The sequence below is a fragment of the Geotrypetes seraphini genome, chromosome 2 (genome assembly GCF_902459505.1).
Source record: "Geotrypetes seraphini chromosome 2, aGeoSer1.1, whole genome shotgun sequence".
Lineage (NCBI taxonomy): Eukaryota > Metazoa > Chordata > Amphibia > Gymnophiona > Dermophiidae > Geotrypetes > Geotrypetes seraphini.
Window position 1 is genome coordinate 463044282 of NC_047085.1, and position 25942 is coordinate 463070223.

Sequence of the window (25942 nt, forward strand, 5' to 3'; positions counted from 1 at the left end):
TGAGTACCTGAATAAATTCATGTAAACTGTTCTGACCTCTCCTGGGAGAACGGTATAGAAAATTGAATAAATAAATAAATCAGGAAATTTTTGACAGGAGATGTGGTGAAATCCTGAAGTGCCTTCTCCAAATTGGTGGTGATTGTGGCAGCGGTGGCTAGAACAGTGGTAGATTTCAGAAATTCATGGGATAAACGCAAGAGGATTCTTATTTGCAAAAAGTGAGTGATTACATAGGCCCTGGGAATAGCCAGCGGGATTATGACCCCAATAAGAATGGTGTGATATATCAGGTTTCTAAGAAGGCACTGGTGTAACCTGCACAGAGTGGCAGTTACAACTCCAACAAGTATTATTTTATTTCAGTTGGATTATGTTTTGCGTTTTTTTTTGGAGGGGGAACCATATTCAGTGTAGTTTACAAAACATAAAAAAAAACATAATGCAATAAATTTTAAAAATAGAATATAGAAATAGAATACAGGAAAATATAAATACAGTAAATAAGGTAATAACTTCATAAGGATGTACGGTATTTGTATTATTATTATTTATTTTTTTTAAAGAAGGGGTTTTGGACTATTTAGAAAGCATATCCATTATAAATCTTATAACTTGAATTAATGCTACTTCATTAATGTCCCTGGCAATGTGGTATAATATCTTATCCTAATAAGGTTTGCTTTATCAATGGTCATTCTGATTCTTTTTTTGTTGGTTTTATAGGTTCATTTTCCAGATACAGAACGCGCAGAATGGCTGAACAAGGTAAGAATTTCATCTAGATAGAACTTCTCAAATAAAATATCTTGGGTATATGCCAGTCTTTGGTACTGAAATTCTGGGCCTGTTGTAACAAAAGATTTTACATTACATTACATTAGTGATTTATATTCCGCTTGTACGTTGCGGTTCAAAGTGGATTACAGTGGAAGAGAGCTGGACATTTCCAGGAGGATGCATTACATTAGAATATTGCTGATACAGGTTACAGAACTGAGGTTCAGATTACAATACATAGGAAAATTATTTCTTGTTACGTTACATAGGAAATTATTTCTGGTTACATTACATAGGAAATTACATTACATAGGAAGTTACATTATATAGGAAATTACATTACATAGGAAATTATTTCTGGTTACGTTACATAGAGGATTATCTGGTTTCCTTACGATGATAGTTAGATGGTATTAGTAGGAGATGTTAGGAATCAGGTTGATTACTTGGGTTTCCCGTTACTTTTTTGGGACGTTGAGAAGATGGTAGGTACCAGGAGGTGGACTATACTTGGGAAAGTTATAGAGGGGATAGGAGGAGGAGGAGTTTAAGTAGATTGAATATACTTTTTGAATAGGAGAGTTTTTATTTTTTTACGGAATGCTTTGAGGTCAGATGTTGTGGTTAACAATTTGGAGATGGAGGGTTCGAGTTTTGCTGCTTGCGTTGCTAGGAGATAATCATATAGCTTTTTGCGCTGAGTGCCTTTGATTGATGGATAAGAGAATGGGGTCTGTGATCTTCTTGTTCTGGTTGGAAGGATACGATTTAGGCGATTGTATAGATAGGCGGGTGCCGTACCGTAGATTACTTTGAAGAGTAGACAGTATAGTTTGAATTGAATTCTAGCTCGAATCGGTAGCCAATGTGAGTCTAGGTAGGCATTGGTGATGTGGTCAAATTTTCCGAGAGAATAGATTAGTCTGAGAGCTGTGTTCTGAACGGTCTATAGTTGTTTGATCATGTTAGTGGGGCATGGGAGATAAAGGATATTGCAGTAGTCTACAAGACCTAGTACAAGGGATTGAACTATAATCCTAAATTGTTTTTTGTCAAAGAATTTTCTAATTTTTCTTAGGTTGCGCATTGTGAAGAATGCTTTTTGGGTAATTTTGTTTATTTGAGTCTGCATTGTGCCGCATCTGTCTATCAGCACTCCCAGGATTTTGAGTGAAATCTGTATTGGGTATTTGGTTGCTTTAATTTCCAGGTCTGTTATGGATGGATTTTTGTCCGTTTCTAGCATAAGGAATTTGGTTTTGTCCGCATTCAGCTTCAATTTGTGGTTGGTCATCCATTTTTCTACTTCCTCCAATATTATTTCCAGGTGACCTGATGAGGTGTGGTCTTGGGTATCGTAGGGGAGGAGAATGGTTATGTCGTCTGCATAGCTGAAAGAAGTTACATTTAGGTTGTCTAAGGTGATACCGAGGGAAGATATGAAGAGATTAAATAGAATGGTGATAGTGGAGACCCCTGAGGCACTCCGCCAGGGTTAGACCATGGGTCTGATTTAGTATCTTTTAGCTTAACTCTATAAGTTCTTATTTTGAGGAATCCTTGGAACCAGTTATAGTAGAATAGAAACAAATCCATGATAAATGAGTTCCTAGGTGACATATAAAATAATATTCTCTGGAGACAAGCAGGGGATATGCAGGCACACTTGTTGGTGAAGTCCTCTGACTGAGCCTGAGTGCTGGTCCTCTCCCCATGTTATAGTAAGCTTTTGAGCTTACTGGGCATATGCAGGAGACCCTATACCTAGAGCCCATCCCCTCACCTTGTCAATTTTTTCTTCGGCCGTTCCTGACAGGTCGCAGCTCTCACCTCTTTTCCACACAGAAATTTTTAAAAAATATTAATTATTTCTTCTTAGCTAGTATTAAAAAAAAAAAAAAAAAGTGTGTTGGGGGGAGAAACAAACCAAACAAGTTTCAAGTTTATTTATTCATTTGATGAATCGCCTATTAAAATTGCTAGGCGATGTACAAAATCCAAGTAGAGAATAATACAAAGAAACTAACATTTTAACAATATAATTACATAACATACAGACATGAAGCGGGAGGGAAAAGATTAAAAGTTACAATCTTAAATTTGGTAGAAAAAGGAAAAAACAAAAGGTAAGGGGTTATTAATCCAAAGCACAGTTAGAGGCATCCCTAAAGCATGTAAAAATTTCAGATATTAAAAGCGTCATTAAATAGATAAGTTTTAAAAAAAATTTTAAATGTTGCGATATCGTTTTCAGTTCTAATATATTGAGGGAGGCGTTCCACCATTGTGGTCCCATCACTATGAACATATCTGATCTCCTTGTACCTATGATTTTCAAAGAGGGTACTGCAAGCAGATTTTGACCAGATGATCGAAGTGGACGTTGAGTACTGTGTGGGATTAGAGATCTAGAAATAAATTGTGGTTCATTAGATGCTAATGTTTTGAAAATAAGTAACATTATTTTGAAGATAATCCTATGGCCGATTGGCAGCCAGTGGGCGTCTTTTAGTAACGGAGAAACATGGTCATATTTTCTCGCGTTATATATTAATTTAATGGCCGTATTTTGTATTAATTGCAGTCTCCTTTTTTCTTTCTGGGTGATATTAAGGAGAAGAGCATTGCAGTAGTCTATTTTTGATATTACTAAGGAGTGAATGAGTATCTTTATAGAAGTTAGACTGAGAAATTTGACGATTGAGCGGATCTGTCGTAATTTGAAGAAACAGTTTTTAACAGTGAGAGAGATGTGTTCGTGATAGATCAGTTTATCATCTATTATTACACCGAGAATTTTAACAGAGGAGACCAGGTTGAGTGGAATATTATTAAGAATGAACGGTTTTGACAAAATTATGTCTTTTTTCCAATTAAATAACATTGATTTAGTCTTATTAATATTTAACGCTAATTTGTTTGTGTTAAGCCAGTTTTGAATTTTTTCCAATTTATGGTTGATGGATGTGATTTCAATGTTATTTTCCGGGTCCAAGAGATGAATGAGTTGAATGTCGTCAGCATAGGAGAAAGGAATGAAGCCTATGGACTGACAGATACCTAGTAATGGTGAAAGAAAAATGTTAAACAATAGAGGGGACAGAATATACGAGAACTGGAGCCTTTAAATGCAGCAAATAATTCCTGAACAACGACGCTAGATTTACTGGCTGGCACTAGGACCTTGAAGGCGCTTTTTTCCTCAGCAATACTGCAATGGAGAGTGGTTCACGCACAGCACCTCTTCATGTTGGAATTTCCAAGAAGGCGACAAGGCTGCAAAATTCACCGCTCACTCCCTCCTCCCAGGGCTCTGTCTGAGTACCGCAAGCGGAGGGAAGCAAATTGCCGCTGATGCCGACAGAAAATAAAAAACCAGCAGACTCGGCAGGCCAGAGGAAGAAGCTCCCAGTGCTTGAACAATGCACTACTCCTTTACCACCGGCAGAGGCATCAACAGCATGGAGCTCAAAACATGAAGCTGAAGCAACTTTATCAATTACTGAGGCTACAGTGAAGGCTCCCGCGGGCTTAGGCTCTACCTCATGGTCCTCTCCTGGCCTGAATCAGCAAATTTCATCTTTGACTTCAGGTAATATTGCTAAAGCTACACAAAAGTCACTCTTAAGTCCAAACAGGGGGGCCTCTCCTGCACTTCCTCCTTCTTAGGGCTCAGACTCCATTTAGACTGTTTCTAATTTTATCTTGCTTCTACAACGTTTTATGCAAGACAGTGCTGCTTTACTTCAGCATTCTTCTCCTGCGCCTCCAGTTCTTGACCTCAGACTACTCAATGCCTGCCTCAAGAAGGAAAAGTTCAGGATGATTTCTCTTCCAACAATTCTTCTTCTATTAAAAGAATATGATTGGTTAGCCACCCTAGACCTCAAGGATGCATACACTCATATTCTTATTCATCTTTACCACTGGCACTTCCTTCGCCTCAAGTTCCTCAACCAGCACTTTCAGTACAAGGTTCTAGCCTTTGGCCTTTCTTCAGCACTACTGGTCTTACGAAGTGCCTAGCTGTAGTAGTAGCACACCTGTGAAAACAGCACCACATGGTGGTTCCTTACCTAGACGATTGGCTCTAGTAGTGTATTCCAGAGACCATTTGTTGCTCGCCATCTAAACCACAGTTCTAACCCTACAATCTCTGGGATTCATCATCAACTTCCAGAAGTCCAACCTTACTCCAACACGTTCCCTCACATTCATTGAATTTAAACACGGACTCTTCAAGAGCCTATCTTCCTCCAGACAGACATCAGACCATCATCAGTCTGGCAGGCCACTTAAGATGGTTTTCCACCTTACTAGTTCGTACCATTCTATGTCTCTTAGATCACATGGCAGCCTTGATTTCTCTCATGCCACATGCAAGACTCCACATGTGACCCCTTACAGTGGCATCTCAAATTGCACTGGAATCAACGATTTCATTGTCTCACCAGGATGATTCCTCTTCCTGCAAAGATTCTCTGGTGGATTCACTCTACTTCCCTACAGATTGACTGTCCATTCCAACCTCCACCTCCTCTTTTCACTAAAACAACAGATGCTTCCAACCAAGGCTGGGTGGCACACCTCAACCTCCTTCAGACTCAGGGTCAGTGGTCAATGAAAGAACAATCCCTACATATCAACCACTAGGAACTGCATGCAGTGTATTATGCTCTTCAAGCCTTCCGTCCTTGGATTTAAAACAAACACATTCTTATTCAGATGGACAATCAAGTAACAATGTTCTACATCAACAAGCAGGGAGGTTCAGGATCTCTTCCACTTGCAGAGAAGCCTATCGCCTGTGGACTTAAGCTCTGACACTTTGGATCCATCTACAAGTGGTATATATTCCAGGAGAACACAATATCCTCTCAGACTCCCTCAGTAGTAAACTGAACCCTCATGAGTGGACTCTCAATCCTTTCATCCTACAGTAAATATTCCAACACTGGGGAACTCCCTAAGTGGATCTCTTTGCTTCTCCAGAAAATGCCAAATGTGGCACATTTTGCTCTCTTCATCCAGCTCCTCAAGCCATAGCAAGGGATGCTTTCTCCATTCATTGGGAGTACAACCTTCTTTATGCTTTCCCACCATTTCCTCTCATTTCCAGAGTACTTCAGAAAGTTACCAGAGACAATGCTCACATCAAACTCATTCCTCCTCGTTGGCTCAAGACAAATCTGGTATCCACTCCTGATGGACCTTCTGACACTCCCCCAATTCCGTTGGGAGGCCATCTTTCTCTTCTCTCTCAGCAGAATGGTCAACTGATGCATCCCAATCTCCGCAGTCTCAGTTTGGCAGCTTGGAAATTGAAAGTTCGCTCCTAACTCACCTCCCACTTTCTCAACCTGTGAAAACAGTTCTTCTTACAGCAAGGTGCCCTTCCACCAGAAAGTCTTAAATGGAAGCGATTTTCCATCTGGGTGCACGATCACTAACAGGATCCTCTTCATTGTCCAATTGACTATATTTTTATCATATCTTCTACATTTGTCTGATTCCGGTCTCAAATCAAACTCTGTCAGATTTCATCTCGGCCTACCATACTTTTGTGGAAAGTAAACTAATTTCACATCCCCCTCTGGTTTCTCATTTCATGAGAGGTCTCACTAATCTTAGGCCTCCACTGTGAGACCTCCCTCCTGCATGGGACCTGAATTTAGTTTTAGATCAGTTAATGAAGGCCTCTTTTGAGCGATTGGGATCTGCTCTAGGTTCCTTAACCCTTTCAGGACCATAAGGATCGTAGGCCAATTTTTGTGGTTTTGACGACATTTTTATGGTAAAAAGGGCTTGCAGATGCCAAAAAATTGATTTTTTTTGTGAAATTTCATTATTTTTTTTTAAAAAAATCACACTTCTGGCTTATGGACAGTGTGGCAAGTGAATCTTCTCGTCAATCTGGCAACGACGCTAATGAATGAATGTCGGAACCAGCTTGTTTACATAAAGGCAGTATCATATGGAATCCGTACATATCAAATTTAGAACTGTAGACTATCCCAATCAAAATTTATAGGATTTTAAAGTTATGGGACAAATATGTCCCTTGGTCCTGAAAGGGTTAAATGGAAGACAGCCTTTCTCACAGCTTTAACTTCAGCCAGAAGAGTTAGTGAACTTCAAGCACTAATCACGTATTTATCCTTAACTCCAATTTTTTCCTAACTGAGTACAATTACAAATTCATCCCAAGTTCCTTTCTAAAGTTGTCATGGACTTTCATCTGAACCAAATTATAACTTTGCCATCGTTTTTTCCACCTCCACATTCCTCTCCAGCAAAGTCTCCATAAATTGGCCTGCAGAAGAGCATTACTATTTTATCTTAAGGCGACTGCTCAGTTATGCCAGACAAACCAGCTCTTCGTTTCCTACAAACCAATTACCCAAGGAAAACCAGAATCAAAAAGAGCTCTCCTCTGGAATAGCACATTGCATCAATTTCTGTTACACAAGGACACATCTACAACCTCCTTGTTCAATTGGGGCCTATAAAGTACAAGCTACAGCTTCTTCAATAGCAAATTTAAAATCCATTCCCATTCAAGATATCTGCAGGGCCACAACCTGGTCCTTGGTGCATACCTTTGCAAAGCACTATTGCTTAGATCATAGCTTAGCACAAGATGTCTGTTTTGGTCAATCAGACTTAAGGAACTTGTTTGGATTGTGATTATTTTTACCACCACTCATCTCTTTCTTCAAGCTTGAGACTCGCCAACAAGTGTGCCTGCATATCTCCTGTTTGTGTCCGGAGAAAGCAAAGTTGCTTACCTGCAACACGTTCTCCTTAAACAGCAGGCGAATGCAGCCACACTTTCCCACCCACCATCCCCTTGTCTCAACTCTTTTTCATTGCTAGAGACAAAACTGACAAGGTGAAGGGAGAGGTTCTAGATGTAGGGTCTCCTGCAAATGCCCAGTAAGCTCAAAAGCTTACCATGGCTAGGGGAGAGCACCGGCACTCAGGCTTAGTCAGAGGACTTCAACAACAAGTGTGGCTGCATTCCCCTGCTGTTTACGGAGAATACCTGTTACAGGTAAGCAACTTTACTGTCTGGCATGAGGCTGTTATCTCTGAAATCATTAGGTGACTAGGACAGAGCTTTGTTGGCTGATACGAGTAGTCTCACATGTTCAGAATATGATGGAAGATCAAACACAGTCCTATACATTGGTCATTTGTTGGTAGAGCTACCTGTACAGCTTAGCCATGCTTCCTGACTGAATGAATCAATAAGCAAGCCTCTCCCCATGCTTTGTTTAAAGTAGGACTTGAAACATTAGCTAAGGGCTGTAGATTTTTTTCTGGATAGATGCAAATCATCCCTTCTGGATACAATTTTTATCCTAATCTAGTTTTGTTTCATGTTTTTTTATCATTGAAATATTAGATTTTGTGAAATTGGTAGGCTGTAAATAATTTTAAATAAATCCCCCTCTTCATCAAATTGCCATCACTCTTGCCTATTGTTGTTCTTCAGATATATACATACATACAGAAGGGAAAGAGGGGCAACTGGGAAAGAGGTGTTTGGGGATTCTTCAAACAAGAAAGAAGAATATCCTCAAAACTCTGAAACACTGAGACTAAAACAGACGTAGTCTCAGCTGTGAAATAGAAATATCAAAAGTACAAGCAGAAGTATTTGGCCAAATTATTCAGTCAAATAAACCACTTCCAAAGTTTCCATAATGTCTGATTGCCTTTGCACCAACAGGAAGAAAATCCATCCATTAACAACCAGTCACCGTAGCAATATGTAAAAATATTTTGTCAGCAGTGAGAGACAGGAATTAACAGATTCTTTGTGAGGCGTCATTTATAGAATCAGGCCCATAGAACATCCCAGAAAAGCAGAATTTGAATCCTGGCTTTCTTGGCTCTCAGATTGGTACTCTTATTACTAAGCTGCTTCATAGAATACCTGTTCACACTGTGCCATAGAACTGCATTAGTTTGGTCTCAAGAATGGTTTGAGCATGATGAAGCTTGATAAAATAACACCATTGCTTATGATTTTTGGTAAATAATTTTAGAGTATATTTCTTTTCCCTTAGACTGTGAAGCATATGTGGCCTTTCATCTGCCAGTTTATAGAGAAACTGTTTCGAGAAACTATTCAGCCAGCAGTGAGAGGAGCAAACAGCCACCTCAGTACCTTCAGCTTCACAAAGATTGAGATGGGTCACCAGGTAAGATCTCTGCAGCCAATCCTGACCATTGTGTGCCTAGACTCTCCTGGGTCCAGCCTTTCTTTTTGTAGTGATTCTCATCAGAAGTGTCCACATATGGAGCTTTGTAGCTAAAGGCTGAAGTCATTGAAGGGTTCTTTCCTTCCATACATGCTCAGTTCATCTTAAGAGCATAAGAATAGCCATACTGGGTCAGACCAGTGGTCTATCTAGCCCAGTTTCCTGTTTCCACTGTGGTCGAATCTGGTCACAAGTACTTGTTAGAAACCCAAATAATAGCAACATTCAATGCTACCTATCCCAGGGCAAGCAGTGGCTTCCCCCTTGTCTTTCTCAATACCTGATTATGGACTTTTACTCCAGGAACTTGTCCAAACCTTTTTTAAACTCAGGGTAACCGTTGTTACCACAACCTCTGACAATGATTCCAGAACTTAATTATTTCTTAAGTGAAAAATATATCCTCCTTTTTAAAGGTATTTTCCTGTAACTTCATTGAATGCCTTCTGGTTTTTGTAGTTTTTGAAAGAGTGAAAATCAATTCACTTTTACCCATTCTACACCACTCAGAATTTTGTAGACCTCAATCATATCCCCCCTCAGCCATCTCTTTTCCAAGTTGAAGAGCCCTAACCTCTTTAACCTTTTGTCATATGACAGGAGTTCCATCCTCTTTGTCATTTTGATTACTCATCTTTGAACTTTTCTAATTCTTTTACCTTTATTTCTTAATAAAACATTGCATGTGAGGTTGCAGAATAAAGGATTGATGATGTTTTAGGAGTTGATGTTCAGGCCACGGCTGGTAAGTTGCTTTTGGCCACGGACTGAACTAACCCCACATATTCAGTACCAGGACATGCATGGCTTCCAGCACTGAATATCCTGCTATGACCAACCTGGAAGTTAACTTAACTTTATATGATTACTTAGCCGGTTAAAGAACTGAAATTCATCTCTAACAAGCTAAGTTTCTGCTTGCCCTGTACTGCCAATAAACTAACTAGCTTTGGAATAATCTGGTTGGACAACTGAGAATGAATAATAACTTAGAGTTTAAAAAAAACATCTCTTTTTATAGAAGCTTTTTACATGGTTAAGAAGCAGTGACTGAAGGAATGAAGTGATTAATAGAAATGTTATCTGTTTACTATATTGTTTTATTGTATTTTATACTGTGTTTTTATGATTTTTTTTGGTTATCTGTTTACTGTATTGTTTTATTGTGTTTTATACTGTGTTTTTATCTTTATGATTTTTTTTTTGTAATCTGCTTAGGTATAAGCCAGTGGTTCCCAAACCTGTCCTGGGGGACCCCCAGCTAGTCAGGTTTTCAAGATATCCCTAATGAATATGCATGAGAGAGATTTGCATATAATGGAAGTGACAGGTATGCAAATCTCTCTTATGCATATTCGTTAGGGATATCTTGAAAACCTGACTGGCTGGGGGTCCCCCAGGACAGGTTTGGGAACCACTGGTATAAGCGATTAAAATGTCCAAGTGCTGTTTTATGCCATTTTTAAAATGTTTTTCTCTTTTGAAAATGAGCCTCAGTGTTCACCAAGCCTCAGGGAAGAAAGGTTTCTTCCTGGTAATAACAACACATAAGCACATAGTATTAGATGAAAGTTAGAAGGGAATCATTGTCTTTATATTAAAGTAGTAACAAAATAAAACAACTGAGAATATTAGACAAGTCACAAAACAATCAAATCTAAAAACATATACAGCTGAAATGTAACAGTAACAGAATTAAAACCAGTGCTGAGAATGTCATGGGACAGTAAGTTAGGACATGGATATTCCTTGTTGAAGTATACAGGGAACCCGATGGGGTGTTAATTAATATTTTACCTGCATGTGCTACTTCAGACTGTAATGGACAGGCATAGAGCCTTCTTAAAATGATCATGTCTTTGACAAAGAGTACAAGAGGAAAGCTTTGCACTCAGGGCGATTCCCTCCTTAGCATGCTAGTGCCCACAGCAAATTCCCAGCAACTAGTTCTCTGTTTGTTGAGAAAGCTAGTAGAACTTGCAATCATCTACTAAAGCAAAGATTATTATTCAATGAATGGAAATTGTAACCACTTAACATATCATATCATCAAACATCTGCATAGTCTAGAACTGCTACTTTTTCTAAATTAAAACAAAATAAAAAACAGTTCAAGTCTGTGTAGGTTCCATAGTCAGGTTTCTTGCATCATTCAGCTTTGGTTAATTAATGGTATCCATTTCCACTTTTTCCTTCTGTAACTCACTAAGGGCTCCTTTTACTAAGCCATGTTAGTGATTTAACGCGCGGAATAGCGTGTGCTACATTTGCCACACGCGCTAGACCTTAACACCAGCGTTGAGCTGGCGTTAGTTCTAGAAGCATAGCGCGCGGTAATTTCCTGCGTGCGCTAAAAACGCTAGCACACCTTAGTAAAAGGAGCCCTAAATTTCTGTTTTTTTTTTCTCTGGAGGTCTGGCAGTGTATGACTTGTTTTCCATCATTAATAAAGCGTGCAGATTGTCTAGTGTCAAGTTGTTAATCCCAGGGCTCAGGAGGCATGAAAGAGAAGATCTGAGAAGCAGGACGGTATGAGGAAATCAGTATATATAGAAGGTGTTTGAAGAATGAGGAAGGTGATAAGAGGGATTGATAGCAAGGGAGAGAAAATCCTGAAGTAGAAGATAAGGAGCCACCAGAAAGGCCTGATAATGAGAAGCCAGTGATGAGAATTTAATTTATTATAGAAACATGACGGCAGATAAAGGCCAAATGGCCCATCCAGTCTGCACATTTGCAGCATCCACTATCCTCCTCTCCCTAAGAGATCCCACATGCCTTTCCCATGCTTTCTTGAATTCATAATTTGGGAAGATGGTAGAGAACTTGGGCAGTTATGTCTTTTACCAGTTATATAGGGTAAAATAGAGGAGGTGGAGGATTAGTGAGTTAGATTTATAGTAGTCTGTGTAATGATATGAGGGATAAGTGAGAATATGACAATGAAAACATGGGAAATGAGCAGGCATGAATGTTGTGATTAGAGACAACACCAATATAGTTTAACAAGAGAGGAATCAAAGAAGATGCTACGGTCTTTGTGAACAAAGAGTTAGAAGTGGGAGAAAATCAAGGAGGCATATGTCTGTCAAGTGGGAAAGGTAAAAGACCTGAATTATGCATGTTTATCCTCACAATAGTGAGTGGTCATCTAACAGCAGAGAAGTACACATTAGTAAATTTGGTGGGAGAAAGAAAGGATGCCTGCAAGAGGGAGACAAGCAGAGATTCCTCAGATAATGAAGCCAGATAAAGCAAACTCAGAAAGTCGTGGAAAAACTCCTTCTTGGGTGGGAGCTGGCTTCTGCGGACCCTTTTTATGATGATTGGAGGATCTGTGAAATGTTTCCACTAAAGCGCCTTGCGTTGCATTGGAGTGCCACGTGTGTACTCCATGGGGGCCCCTGACGCCATTTTTGTGGGTAACCTGGCAAAAATAGTGAGAAGACCCCTTGCTGAGGTCGAAGACACAGGGTCTGGGCAAATTCCATGCCCTCCCCTCATGGGCCACAGCGCATGTGAAACGTGGCAGCGCACTCGACCACCATACAATGCAAATAAGGCAAGAATCCATTAAATCCTCCCCTGGGAGCCCCTTTGAGTGGCTTTCTTGCAAAAATGAAGCTTGCAAGTGCTAAAAATAACTTTAAATCTAAATCGGAAAAATCCAAGATGGCCACCGCAGATGACGATTTTTGACCAAAAATAGCCTGGGAAAATTACCAGAAACACTCAAAAACTGTGATTTTAGGGGTGGGGTGTAGGACATGCAGGGAAATTTCCCAAAACTCCCTTTTTAAGACACCCCAAATTGCTGATTCAGAGAAAATACTGCTTACAGGGAGATCCTCTGCCTTAGGAAGACTGTTAGACTGGAAATCTTCGGACTGCCCCACCAGCCAGACATTCATGGCCAGGACCTCCACCACCCTCGAACATGCTGCGCAGACGCCTGGTGGAGGAATGCAGTCAGACCCCATTCCCAGGTGCGCCTACACGGAGCCATGCAGCCTGCGCTCGACCCACTAGTGGACGAACCTGGGGGTAAGCAAGCTCCCAAGAGAATGGTCCCTGAACCCTGATCCGAAGTGCAAACTGTCCAGGGAGCATACTGACAGGCAGGGAACCCCCTGGAAGAAGACTTTTCTCAAAGGTCTATGGTCTCCTGCAGTCAGAGTTGTACCAGTAGGGAATCTCTGCAGCCTGAGGGTGATAAACGCGAATGAAAAGACTGAACTATAAAGAAAATAAACACTAGTAGAAAAAAAGGAAAAACTGAGTCCTCAGGGAGCAGTGCTGAGGTGAGAAGGGCGGAGCTCAAGTCTCTGGAATTTAGGCTTCCTACAAAATCCTGGTGGGTATGCGGAATTAATTCAATCGTCCCGGAATAAAATGAGATTGTACAAGAACAGTCAGATTCATTTTTGAGACAATGTTAAACCAACAATCCAGTAATTATTCATTTTACTTGCTAAGTTCCACTATAAGATGTTTTCCCCCTCTCCTCTGAGATAGGCAAGACCTGTACTCAGATTATATGAATGTGGTAGAAATGTGCTTTCTTGCTCCTGATCCATATTGCTGCACACAGGGGACAGGCCGTAGAGGTCCGCTGTTTACCCTTTTCTATTAAGAATATTGATTATTTAACCCTACACTTTGGTTTCTCTCTTTTAAACAGTTCTTATTCCATAATAGGACATTACCTCCTAACCCATGACTTTAAGTTAGTTAATGTACTACAATTAATACTGAATCTAAGAAGTATAAAATTGCATTAAATAGCAAAATGACAAAAATACCAGAGACAGGCAGTGTCAGAAAAAAAATTAGCATGATTCACTCTGTGGAAGACCATAACATGAAAGAACAGATTCAATCGAGGCCTGTTGGACATAAAGGTAGAAGGGAGAGAAGTACAGTTTCAATGAATAGTTGAGCTGGAGGCCTAATTTGTAAAAGGTTGTTGGAGGAAACATGAGTTACTGATCATCAAAATGCTCAGGGAAACGGACACTGGCAAAAATTAAGATATTTCACTAAAATAAAATCATTCAGCAAATTTGAGAGTGGATGGAAATGATTGCGTTGTAAAGCTCTAATTCAGAAATCCAGATTAAACTAAACTTGACCTAACACTGTTAATTTGTTTTGTTTTGTGTCAGCCACTACGGATAAATGGTGTGAAGGTGTACACAGAAAATGTGGACAAAAGGCAAATTATCCTGGACCTTCAGATAAGGTAATTATTTGGTTATTCCGAAGTTTGGGTTTTTTTTCTTCTTTTTCCAGTGTAACTGATCCTCTCTTTTTACTTTCCGATTTCCTTCACTTGGTTCATTTTGAAGGGTTTTACTGGGAAATGGGTATAATATCCGGATCCAGAATGACTGAGTTGTACCTCTACCAAACAGTCCCCACCCCCACCTCTTTCTTACCCTTCACCATCAATGTCCATCTGTTCTTGACAAAATAAAACTTTAGAGAACCTCAACAACAGTGACTTACTGTAATTAGGCACCACACACTTTATTGGTGAAAAACCTGGCTGCAGCTTTGTTTATTGGGAAAAGACAATTAAATAAACGATTAACTCCTGAGCTATAAACATGGCAAATATTTAATTATAGTCCCCTGGCCCTGTCATGTCAGCTAGAGTCTGGGGGTACATAAGAACATAAGAATTGCCTCTGTTGGGTCAGTGCCCAGTAGTCCGCTCACGCAGCGGCCCTTATGTCAAAAACCAGTGCCCTAACTGAGATTAGCTGTACCTGCGTACGTTCTGGTTCATAAGGAACTTGTCTAACTTTGTCTTGAATCCCTGGAGAGTGTTTTCCCCTATGACAGATTCCGGAAGAGCATTCCAGTTTTCTACCACTCTCTGAGTGAAGAAGAACTTTGTTATATTCGTACGGAATCTATCCCCTTTCAACTTTAGAGAGTGCCCTCTTGTTCTTCCTACCTTGGAGAGGGTGAACAACCTGTCCTTATCTACTAAGTCTATTCCCTTCAGTACCTTGAATGTTTCGATCATGCCCCCTCTCAATCTCCTCTGTTCGAGGGAGAAAAGGCCCGGTTTCTCTAATCTTTCACTAAACTGCAACTCCTCCAGCCCCTTAACCATCTTAGTCGCCCTTCTCTGAACCCTTTCAAGTAGCATCATATCCTTCTTCATGTACGGCGACCAGTGCTGGACGCAGTACTCCAGGTGAGGGCGCACCATGGCCCAGTACAGCGGCATGATAACCTTCTCCGATCTGTTTGTGATCCCCTTCTTTATCATTCCTAGCATTCTGTTTGCCCTTTTTGCCCTCTTTTCCTGGTTATTTAAAAAAAATAAGACCGGTGTGCCTTAATATATTAATCATACATCTAACAAGTTCTGAAGGAGAATATATCAGAAACTGAAAACTTCAAAGTATGAGGACTAGCAGCTATCAGAAAACCAATTGAACTGTCAATCACTTAGATGTAACACATCAGAATCAGTGTTTATCACTGCAAGGATGGAAAAAAACTAAAACAGTTTTACTGCATTTGAATTATAACAATTTGTAAGCAAGGTGTGATGACATCTGTCTAAGCTCCTACACTGGAGTATACAAAATCGTCAGGAGTCTAATCTGGAATAGCTTGCTTTAGAGTGTAGTTGCAATAATTAGAACTTGGTAACAGTTGGGATTTTTTTAAGTGTTTATTTTTGTAGGGACTTTTTGCATTTGAGGAAGTCAGAGAGGGAAATATCAAAGAAATATCAAAGAAAAAAAGACAATTTAATCAAATAATGAATTTATAATGCGTTTAATTATTGGACTGACTGGATGGACCATTCAGATCTTTATCTGCTGTCATTTACTATTTTTCATGGAGCAAGCAAGTTATGGATTGTTTTAAGATTCTTCTCCATCAGACTAAGCTTTTCACATATGAAGATCTTCCCTGTTCTAATTGATTTCTGCGATAGAAGTTTAAGCTGTGGATATCACTCAGATATCATGCTATCACCTCTCCATGTATGCAGATCTTTCAGGGCTTTACAACTAAGGTGCCCTTTCAGTAAACTACAGTAAAATTTGCAGGACTTTACTGAGCGGAAGCTGTAAATTTAATACAGAAATTACTGGAGGCATTCCAATCACTTGCTGTTACAGGTGCTGTATTAAATTTTCAGCTACTGTGCAGTATTTTTTTTCTTTTTTTAAGAGTCTAAAGCATATAATTTTCAAAACACTTAGACACACAAAGTTCTACAGGTTACTATGGTACTTTGGGCTAGATTCACTAAGCAAACCGATTGTGTACCGATCGGTTTGTAACCTGATTCTCCTCTGACCCGATTCCCCAACCTCTGTGCCAATCCGATTCTGATCCGTGTTTGCAAATGAGGAGAAATGGCGATTCACTAAACAAATCTGGGACACTGACTAGGCTGGCTGATCAACAGAAGAAGCGACTGCTGGGGACCAGTCGCACACGTCCCTGCCGACTCTCCTGCTCCATTGCTGTCCCGAAATCTCCTGCGTTTATTGGGGGGGACGTTTTTGACAGGTCTGCTTATCTTTTCATTTTTTTTTTCCATAGCACAGATAAAAAAAGAAAAAAACAGGCAGACCTGTCAAAAAACAGCCGAGGGGACCCCCCACGACAAGCACAATCCCCCCCGCAACTAACAAATGGCAGGAGGGATTGCCTCTTGCCACCAGCTGCTCCACCCGACGCTGCCCTCCCCGCCCACGCGAATATGGCAGGAGGAAGGACAATTCCCTCCTGCCACCAACATACTCAGTAACTGGCCTGGCCCCCACCATCGACCAGACCGGCCTACCCCCCGACCGGCCTGACCCGACACCCCCCTGTACCTAAAAGTTGGGAGCATGAGGGGTGCTCAGTCCCTCCTGCTCCTTAGGCCTCCAGCGCTGTCTTCGGGAGCAGGAGGAACTGCAAAGTCCTCCTGCTCCTCCTCCTGACACAATGCGAATGTGGGCCTTAGGCCCCGCCCCAGTGCATCATGTGATGCACGGGGAGGAGCCAAAGACCCTGATTGGCTCAGGTGCCTCAGGCTCCTCCCTTGAGAGGGGCCTGAGGCGCCTGAGCCAATCAGGGACTTCCTTAGGAAGTCCCTGATTGGCCAAAGCAATAGCAGGTCTCTGGAGTAACCTACTGGTTGAAGCAGTGGCCCGTAGAAAAGGGAACCTAGGCCCATATCCCACTCTACCTGGTATACTTGTGGTGAGAAGAGTGAGGGCCCCATAAACTACAACATACTTGCTGAACCTGCATTTAGGTGATACCTTCAAGCATAAGGACTTTTGAAATGGTATACAGTAGGGTGTAGTACATTTTTTGCTATTCTTGGAGAGCTCACCATACAGTATAAGGGGTTATGATGTGATCTGTATTACCTGGGACTTTTTATGTGAAGTCCACTGGAGTGTCCCCTAGGTTGCCCCATTGCTCTTGTGGATGTCTGTGTGGCCATTCTATTAAGATGGCTGGCCCCAATATGTCCTAATGGTTTGTTTTGGTGTGTTTTTTGTTTGAAAATGGCTCTTAAAGATAGATGAACACAAAAACATCCAAAAAGGACAAGTTTTGAACCAAAATGATACATTTTTCTAATTTGAAAATGACCATTTTTGGCATTGGATTTTGGACATCATATCGAAAATGCCCCTCAATATTCTAAACAAAGACAAAGCTGCAGAAAAAAAGTGGTCTTAGCATGCTCTTACACGATTCTTTCCTCTGTGCTAAGGCCCTTTTTACCACAGTGATAAAAAGGCTTTCTTATTTTTTTTTGTTAATAACCATACACTAATGTCATGAAATTAGGCACTGTTTGCACTTTAAAAATATTTAATATTTAAAAATTGAAGTTCATATTTATAAAGTATATTTGGAACCTGTGAGAAACATACACAAAGCTTAGGGCTATGAACTGTGTGAGCCTGGAGTGGTGTTCTGAGGCTCCAAGAAAACCCAGTGATCGGCTTGAAATTTGGTATTCACTGAGTGGTGATATACTGTATGTATATAGCTGTATTGTGATTATTCAAGCTAAAGAATTTCATGTGCCTAGATTTTGGTCTAGCGCACAGCCATGTTTAAAATGATCACTTGAGCACTTACTGCCACTCATTTTGTAGGTGGTAAGGGCTCACACAGTATTCGTGCGCTAACCAATCAGCATGTGGTAATCCAGGCTTATTATAAATTTGATATACCACTTTATCATATATTTCTAGCTGCGTTTGCTGGTTAGCACAGAAACACCCCCTCTCAAAAAAGAAAAATTATTTAGTGCATGATTAGTGCGTGCACATTTTGAAGTTACTGCAGGACACCTGAGCACATACCACGGTATTCCAGTTTTAGCTGTGACAGGCTTATGTTAGTGCCTAAGGCAGCTTAGTAAAAGAGCCCCTAAGAGTCTGTGCAGCAAAGTTTAACATGAAAAAGAAGCAGCGTAGCAGTGTATCTGAAGACTTCTGACTCTGCGAGTAATTTGGTATACCTCATTCTTGAAAGTGAGCATTTGGATTGCTTTAAGGCCTAAAACATTAACAATCCTGAAGCTTGCATTTGGTTGTTGTTCCGTGCTGTTTTGTGTCAGGCAACTTTAACCTATATAGTCATTCAGGGAAGCTTGTGCTGTGAACATGTCATTAAAGAAAAGGAAAGAGTGCCCAAAATATTTAGCTCAATATTATACCATTTAATTTTATATCAGGCTGCACTAGAAGCTACTGTCTTCATGTGTCATTAGAGCTCAGTGAAAGGGGGGGAAGGGTAGGCAGAGAAGATGAGACTTTAACACTTTATAGTTGAAAGGCCTTATCAGAATTTGGTTTTCTCATCCATAGTCAATCTTGAGTCCTTTAGTCTCAGTTTTAAAGTGTTTGATTATTCTAATTTCAAATGTTTTCCATTCTTGTATACTCCTGAATTTTACTGTAAGCAGCTTTATTGTAATGTTATGGGCATGATCTTCCTTTAAGGACATGTGATGAGAGCGAATTCACTAAAAAAGGAGGTGCTACTTGGAATGGTCAGTGGTAAAAAAAAGCAGGGGAGACCAAAGGCCTGTTAGCTGGATACCATGGGATTGAGCATCAAGCAATTGGAAGAAGCTGTGGAAAACAGGGAAGCAAGGCGAGGACTGGCCTACAGAGTATCCAAGGGTCGGACATGACTGAATGGATCGTAATAGTTACCTCCTGAATTGTCACTCTTTTTTTTTTTTTTTCTGTTCCTAGTTTATGCTTTATCTATGAAGATTACTTCATGTCTTCAATTTTTGGTTTCCTTCACCAGTATAATGTTTCATGTTTCTTGCTTGGATCATGTATGCTACATTTATAGAAAAGCATGACTATGAACCTTTAATTTGAATGTCTTTCTGTGTGTTGCATCCAGTGATTTGAGCTAGCATAATACGCATTATCTTGAAGAGCTGTGTGTCATTTTTTTGTTTGGGATTCAACTTAAGAGTTTATTCATAAGTTTTTATTTCAGGTTAGGTGGTTGCTGGAAGGCTTGTAATGGGAATCAGAAAATTATTTCTTTTCGTAATTTATTCTCCAGAATTTGGGTTGCAAATCTTTTATAATTTTCCGTATGTATTTTACTTTTGGAATATATTTATTACAAATGGTACATATTCCATAGTTTTCCTTTTCTTGTACTATAGTAAGTTTTCCGCAGATGATTTGAATGAGGATACAGTTTTCTTGGAGATGATTTTGGTATGATAGCCCTTTTCTTTAAATTATTCTTTTAGATAGATCTTCCTGGGGCTTTCCGTGACCTCCCCAAGGGGGGTCCCCAATGGTGTCGTAAGGTGTGTCTCCTCGCTTATAAGAGCATTTTGCAATCCTGGACTGTTTCTGAGCCTCCCTCTTATTGGACTTGGAGATGTCTGGTGCATAATTTGGCCGCCTGGGAAGCCCGAGAGGCGGTTGGTTGCCCTCGGTGGCGGTGCACCTACTTGCTGCTTTGGGGAGCCTATCTGGATTCCTTACCTCCTCGAGGTCATAGCCTCCTTTTGAATCCTCTTGCTTAGCTACTAGTGTTCCTTGTGCTTGCTCCCATGGTCGGTCACTGCCTGTCCTCTTCTCTTTTCTCATTGGGGGTGGGGGTTCCTCCTGACGTAGCCCAAGGGCCACAAGAGTACGGGCCTCTGGTATTTGGGAGACCTTTTGGTCATCTTTTATATATTTCTGGAGGGGGTCCCCAGGGGGAAGATGTACTGGGGGTTTTTTGGTGGTGTGGGGGAGGTGGGGGGCTGGATTTGCTTTTTTGCCTGTTTCTGAAATTCTGTATTGTTGGATGTTGATTCCTTTTGCTCTTGTTGTATTTCTTGTTCTCTGTTCTTTTCACGTTCACAATAAAACAGATTTGAACATAAATTATTCTTTTAGAGTTTTAAGATGTTAGTTCCTGTCTTGTGGTCTAGAGAAGATGCAGCAATATCCCGTAGCTTGCATGATTTAAAAAAAAAATATTTGGAGGATAGAAGCTATGAATCTGTATATAAATGATTTCAAGTGACCATTGCTGATTGAGACTATGATGTCTAAAAAGTTAACATTTTTCTATAGTCAGTTTTGAGTATGATTGTGAGATGGGATACACTGAGAGACTTGTAGAAATACTTAAGCTTCTCTTCTGCTTCAGTCCAAATTATGAAGATATACCATCTACATACCAGTCATATTTGAAAGATTTATTATGGTAACCATTCAGAAATTTCTCCAGTTCTTTTTTTTTCAATTTTTATTTCTATTATTCAACAAAATTTTTACAAGAATACATCTTGTTACATTAAATACAGGCAAGAAAAAAAACAATACAGAAGTATTACAAATTCATACTTGTAAAAATAGTTTTTCCTTTCTTAGACCACCATAATAGTGGGATGGTCATTCGAAACTTTTTGAGAGAAATTTAACAAGAAACTTAATTATACGATTAGGCTTTATGTTCTAAACACCAGCTATTAATTTCTATTTCCCCTCAGTCCTTAATAATTTTCTTTACATCCAAGAATTCCTTCAGATGATTAGGAGAAAAAAATGTATATTTAACTCCCAAATACCTAACTAAGCATTTACAGGGGTATGCTAACAAGAAAGTTGCTCCCAATTTTATAGTATCTTGACGCATAGAGAGAAATTCTTTCCTCCGTTCTTGTGTAGTCTTTGCGACATCAGGATATATCCAAACTTTTTGGTCCCCAAATAATTTCTGTGAGTTTTTAAAGAATAGTTTCATAATCATGTTCACGTCTTGCTCAAAAACAAATGATACTAAGAGCGTAGCTCTAACTGTATCAGTAGTAATTGTTTGTTCAAGAAGAGCAGTCACATTAACAAATTCTATTTCATTATTTTCCCTCCTTATCTCTTTCTCAATCTCATTTTCTTCTTCTTGTCTTCCGGGTATCTTCTTATTAGGTAAATAGTAGATTTTGTTTATAGGGGGAATACAATTTAACGAAATCTTTAAATTTTCAATCAGATATCTTTTTAATAAGTCCAAAGGCAATATACCTGGAATTTGAGGAAAATTTAAAATACGGAGGTTCAATCGCCTGTTGAAATTTTCAAATTGCTCCAATTTCTTATTTATAAGAAAACTATCTTTAATTGAAGCCCCCTTAAATTGTTGTAAATGCAATATATCCTCCTGCATCTGCTTAGTTTGATCACTATAATCCCTTTTCATCATTTCCACAGTCCCAGTCAGTGAGTCCAATTTTTCCACTACTTTTGTTACCTTTTCCGATGACTTTTCCACCTTTGACTCCATCCGCTGAAGCAAAGACCAAATGCTCTGAAGAGAAACCTCCGTCGGAAAGGACAAATCCCCCTCTCTCTTGTTGACTTCCATCAGCAAACTGTCTCCAGACGCTGTGCCCTCGTCGGGAGACCCCACGCATCCACTTCCGGGATCGGGTGTCTCTCGCCACATCGTTCCGGCAGTTGCTGGACACGGAGGAGTTTGGGAAACCGGAGGAGACAACGATGTTTCTATGCCCGAAAGGGCAAACGACTCCCTCTCTTCGCCGCCCAACGCCGGGCTCTCCACTCCGGATTTTGCTGGTGCCGGAGGAGCCGAGAAGAAGCTTTCCATCGTTGGCTGCCGGGGGGTAGACGCCAGGGCCGACGAGGAAGGTCCCCTGACCACCCCCTTTCTCTTCGGAGGCATAAAGAAGAGGTAAATAATTCAGGCAAAAGCTAAAGCCAAACGTGGAGAGATCTTAACGCGTCTCTCACTGCTCCTCACATCGCCGCCATCTTGACCACCCCCCGGTCCTTCCCCTCTGGAATGATTGCCTTTCCAGTTCTGACATAAAAAAAGTTGGCATATTGTAGTGCCATTCCAGTACCCAGAACAGTTCCATTGTCTGTAAATAGATGTTATTATTGGATTTGAAGTAGTTGCAGCTGAAATGCCTTGTGCCTTTTGCCTTTTCTATGGAATTCCCTTTCTCATACTTGAGACTTGAACTATCCTATCAAAAATTTAGGTTTTCCCTGTTTATTTGAGTAAACATTTAACTTATAATTGGATGAGTCGCGTCTATTGGGATTCACCGATATCTGCGTGTCACTCCTCTGATGCTTTTGATCTCTCCTGCATTGCTGTCAGTAGCTGCCTCTATTGTCAGATCCTCTTTTGTTCCCCCATTTCCTTTCTAAGTGTGCTTTCCTGTCTTGGCATGTGGTGTTTTCTCTAGTTTTTAATTTTTGATTTTAACTGTTATACGTTACTCTTATTGCTTTAAGGAAGAGTGATATATCAAGTGAAATCTGCCATAAAACATTTGGCTTTGCAAAGTTTCTGCTGTTTATTTGGTCCAGGAAGGTGGTCTTTAAGAATTTGTAGTATGTTTCTATGTGGTATGCATGAGTGATATTGTTATACAGTGATTCCATATTACTAGATATGATTCCATTGGGTTAGTGGGTAAAATACAATACAGTATTTGATAGAAAAGTTAGAGAAAGTAAGTACATAGGGGAAAGATGATCTACAGTAGGCCCCAGAACACTAAGGGAATCATAATTAAAACCCAAATACATCTAAAAACCCGCCTAAATCGGTACTTGGACGATCTAAAAGACAAGTTGTCCAAGTGCCGATAATTGAAACGGGTTTTAGACATATCTAAAAAGAGCTTAGGCCTTTTCAGTGCTGCTGTACGCGGCATTTTAGGAGGAGTGGTGAGGGTGCGATTTGGGCGGGACTAGATTTAGTCGTATTGCAAGTATAACCGAAAGTTTAACCAGACTGCCTAGACGGAGCTTATACATAGTGACTTAGGCCACTGTTCTTTAACCACCGGTCCGTGGACTGGTGCCGGTCCACAGAAATTTACTGCCAGTCCACAGGGCCAGCATGTGCAACAGGCCCAAAACAGTGTTCTTCAACTGCTGGTCCACAGTGCGATCGATGCCAGTTCCCTCTTCCTCACTGATTCAGTGCACAAAGCCATGGGCAGTGGCTCCTTTGTGCGTCCTGCGCCTGAACCGGAAGCCTTCTCTCTGACATTGCAACATCAGAGGGAAGGCTTCCAGTTGAGGCACGGGACGCGCAAGGAGCCACTGCCCGCAGCTTTGTGCACTGCGTCAGTGAGGAAGAGGGAGCCAGCCTGAAGATAACACCAGGGGCGCCATAAAACGGCCAGGCGGGAGCTGGCCAGAAGGTAAGGCATAGCTGGAGGGAGGGAAACAACAAAGGTAGGGGGAATGATTTTATTTTTGAATTTAGTGATTGAATTATGTCAATTTTGAGAATTTACATCTGCTGTCAGTATGCTTTGTGTAGTTTAATTTTGTGGTTAACCATTATGTGTTGTTAATAAGATTATATTGTGTATCTGTGAAAAATGAATGGAAAAAATAGTGTTACAATTAGTACTATTATGGGGGCGGGGTCTGGGGGCGGATTGGGTAGAGATGGGCGGGGTCTGGCCCACGACTTAGCCCGTGTTCTTCAACTGCCGGTCCATGGACCGATGCCGGTTCACAAAATAATTATTTTATTTCTGCCGGTCCTTAGGTGTAAAAAGGTTGAAGAACATTGACTTAGGCCATCTAAAAACAGGTCTGACAAAAATGTATCAAAAGTGAGGGACAAAGTACAGACCCCCCCACACACTCCCCCAGTGATCACTGACCCTCCCACACTGCCATAAAAATCAGAATAAACAAAGCATCTGGCATAGGAAAGCCTAGTAGAGCTGCACAAAGGTGGCTTAAATGGTGTGGTGGGTGGGCTAGTGAACCATAGAAAGGAAGACCCAGGCCCATAAGCCACTCTAACCACTGCATTCATGGTGAAACGTGCACCTACCAAAACCCTTTTGTACTGCCATATAGGTGGCACCTGCAGCCATAAGGGTTATTGGGGTGGTAGACAGGGGGGTCTAGTAGGTTTTGGGAGGCTCACTATGACCTGCAAGGAAGTTGTGGTTCACAACAGTGCCCTGAAAGGTGACCCACTACTCTGGTGCCCCACTACTCTGGGTGTCCAGACCATCACTTTGCTGACCCCGCCCACATCCAAAAGGTCTTGTTCTAGGTGTTTTTGACTTGGATGATTTTTTGGATGAGAATGGGGTATAACGATAGACAACTTAGCGGTCTGGATGATCTAACGGCTGGTAATACAAGTAGATGATTTTTGAAAAAAAATTTTGGGCACATTTTTCAATAATGGACTTCAGACACTGCCAACTTTGGGCGACTAGCGACTTAAGCCCAAAACGGACTTAAGCCCAAAACGGACTTAGACCCAAAACGGACTTATACGTGTTTTTTGATTATGCCCCTCTAAGGGTCATGGTCCCTTAACCACCTATCAAAAATGGTTAAACTAGATGGAAGCTTGGGAAGAGTGAGTCCTCTACTGTTGTGTGCCGCCCTATGGCCCAGTGGTCAGTCTACCCTTGCTGCTCAATGGATTCTGTAAAGGACGATTATGCCAAACAAATCTACTGCACTTCTTTGAGGGGATAAGCAAACAATTGGATCAAGGTGACCCCATAGACATTGTATATCTGGATTTCCAAAAAGCCTTCGACAAGGTACCCCCATGAGTGCCTATTGAAGAAACTGTGGAGCCACGGGGTGGAAGGAAAAGTGCACAGATGGATCAAAAATTGGCTGGCGGACAGGAAACAGAGGGTAGGAGTAAAGGGACACTACTCTGACTGGAAAGGGGTCACGAGTGGTGTCCTGCAGAGGTCAGTGTTGGGACCGCTGCTGTTCAATATATTCATTAATGATCTGGAAACGGGGACGAAGTGCGAAGTTATCAAGTTCGCGGACGACACAAAACTCTCCAGTAAGGTCAGAACTGTTGAGGAATGCAAAGAACTGCAAAGCGACCTGAACAAACTGAGTGAATGGGCAACAAGATGGCGGATGAGCTTCAATGTGGAGAAATGTAAGGTCTTGCACATAAGGAAAAGGAACCCCATGTAAAGCTATATGATGGGAGGGAGGGTACTGGGGGAAGGCAATCTAGAAAAAGACCTGGGGTATTGGTGGATAAAACAATGAAGCCGGCGGCACAATGTGCAGTGGCCTCAAAGAAAGCGAACAGATTGTTGGGCATTATCAAAAAAGGTATCACTACCAGAATGAAGGAAGTTATCCTGCCACTGTATCGAACGATGGTGCGCCCACATCTGGAATACTGCGTCCAATACTTGTCGCCGTACCTTAAGAAGGACATGGCGATACTCGAGAGGGTCCAGAAGAGAGCAACAAGGATGATAAAGGGCATGGAGAACCTTTCATATGCCGAAAGGTTGGACAAGGTGAGGCTCTATACCCTGGAAAAGCGGAGACTGAGAGGGGACATGATAGAGACTTATAAAA

At 40.9% G+C, this 25942-nt stretch overlaps 1 protein-coding gene across 2 annotated transcripts in view; it reads left to right on the top strand.

Moving 5' to 3' along the window:
* The window catches only part of ESYT2 (extended synaptotagmin 2), a 235104-nt gene that overhangs the window by 53109 nt on the left and 156053 nt on the right, over positions 1 to 25942 (top strand). For both annotated transcript variants that reach the window (XM_033931591.1, XM_033931592.1), the window contains exons 2-4: positions 727 to 768; positions 8856 to 8990; positions 14216 to 14292. In XM_033931591.1, the coding sequence (XP_033787482.1) occupies positions 727 to 768; positions 8856 to 8990; positions 14216 to 14292 (254 nt within the window). The remainder of the gene's footprint in view (positions 1 to 726; positions 769 to 8855; positions 8991 to 14215; positions 14293 to 25942) is intronic.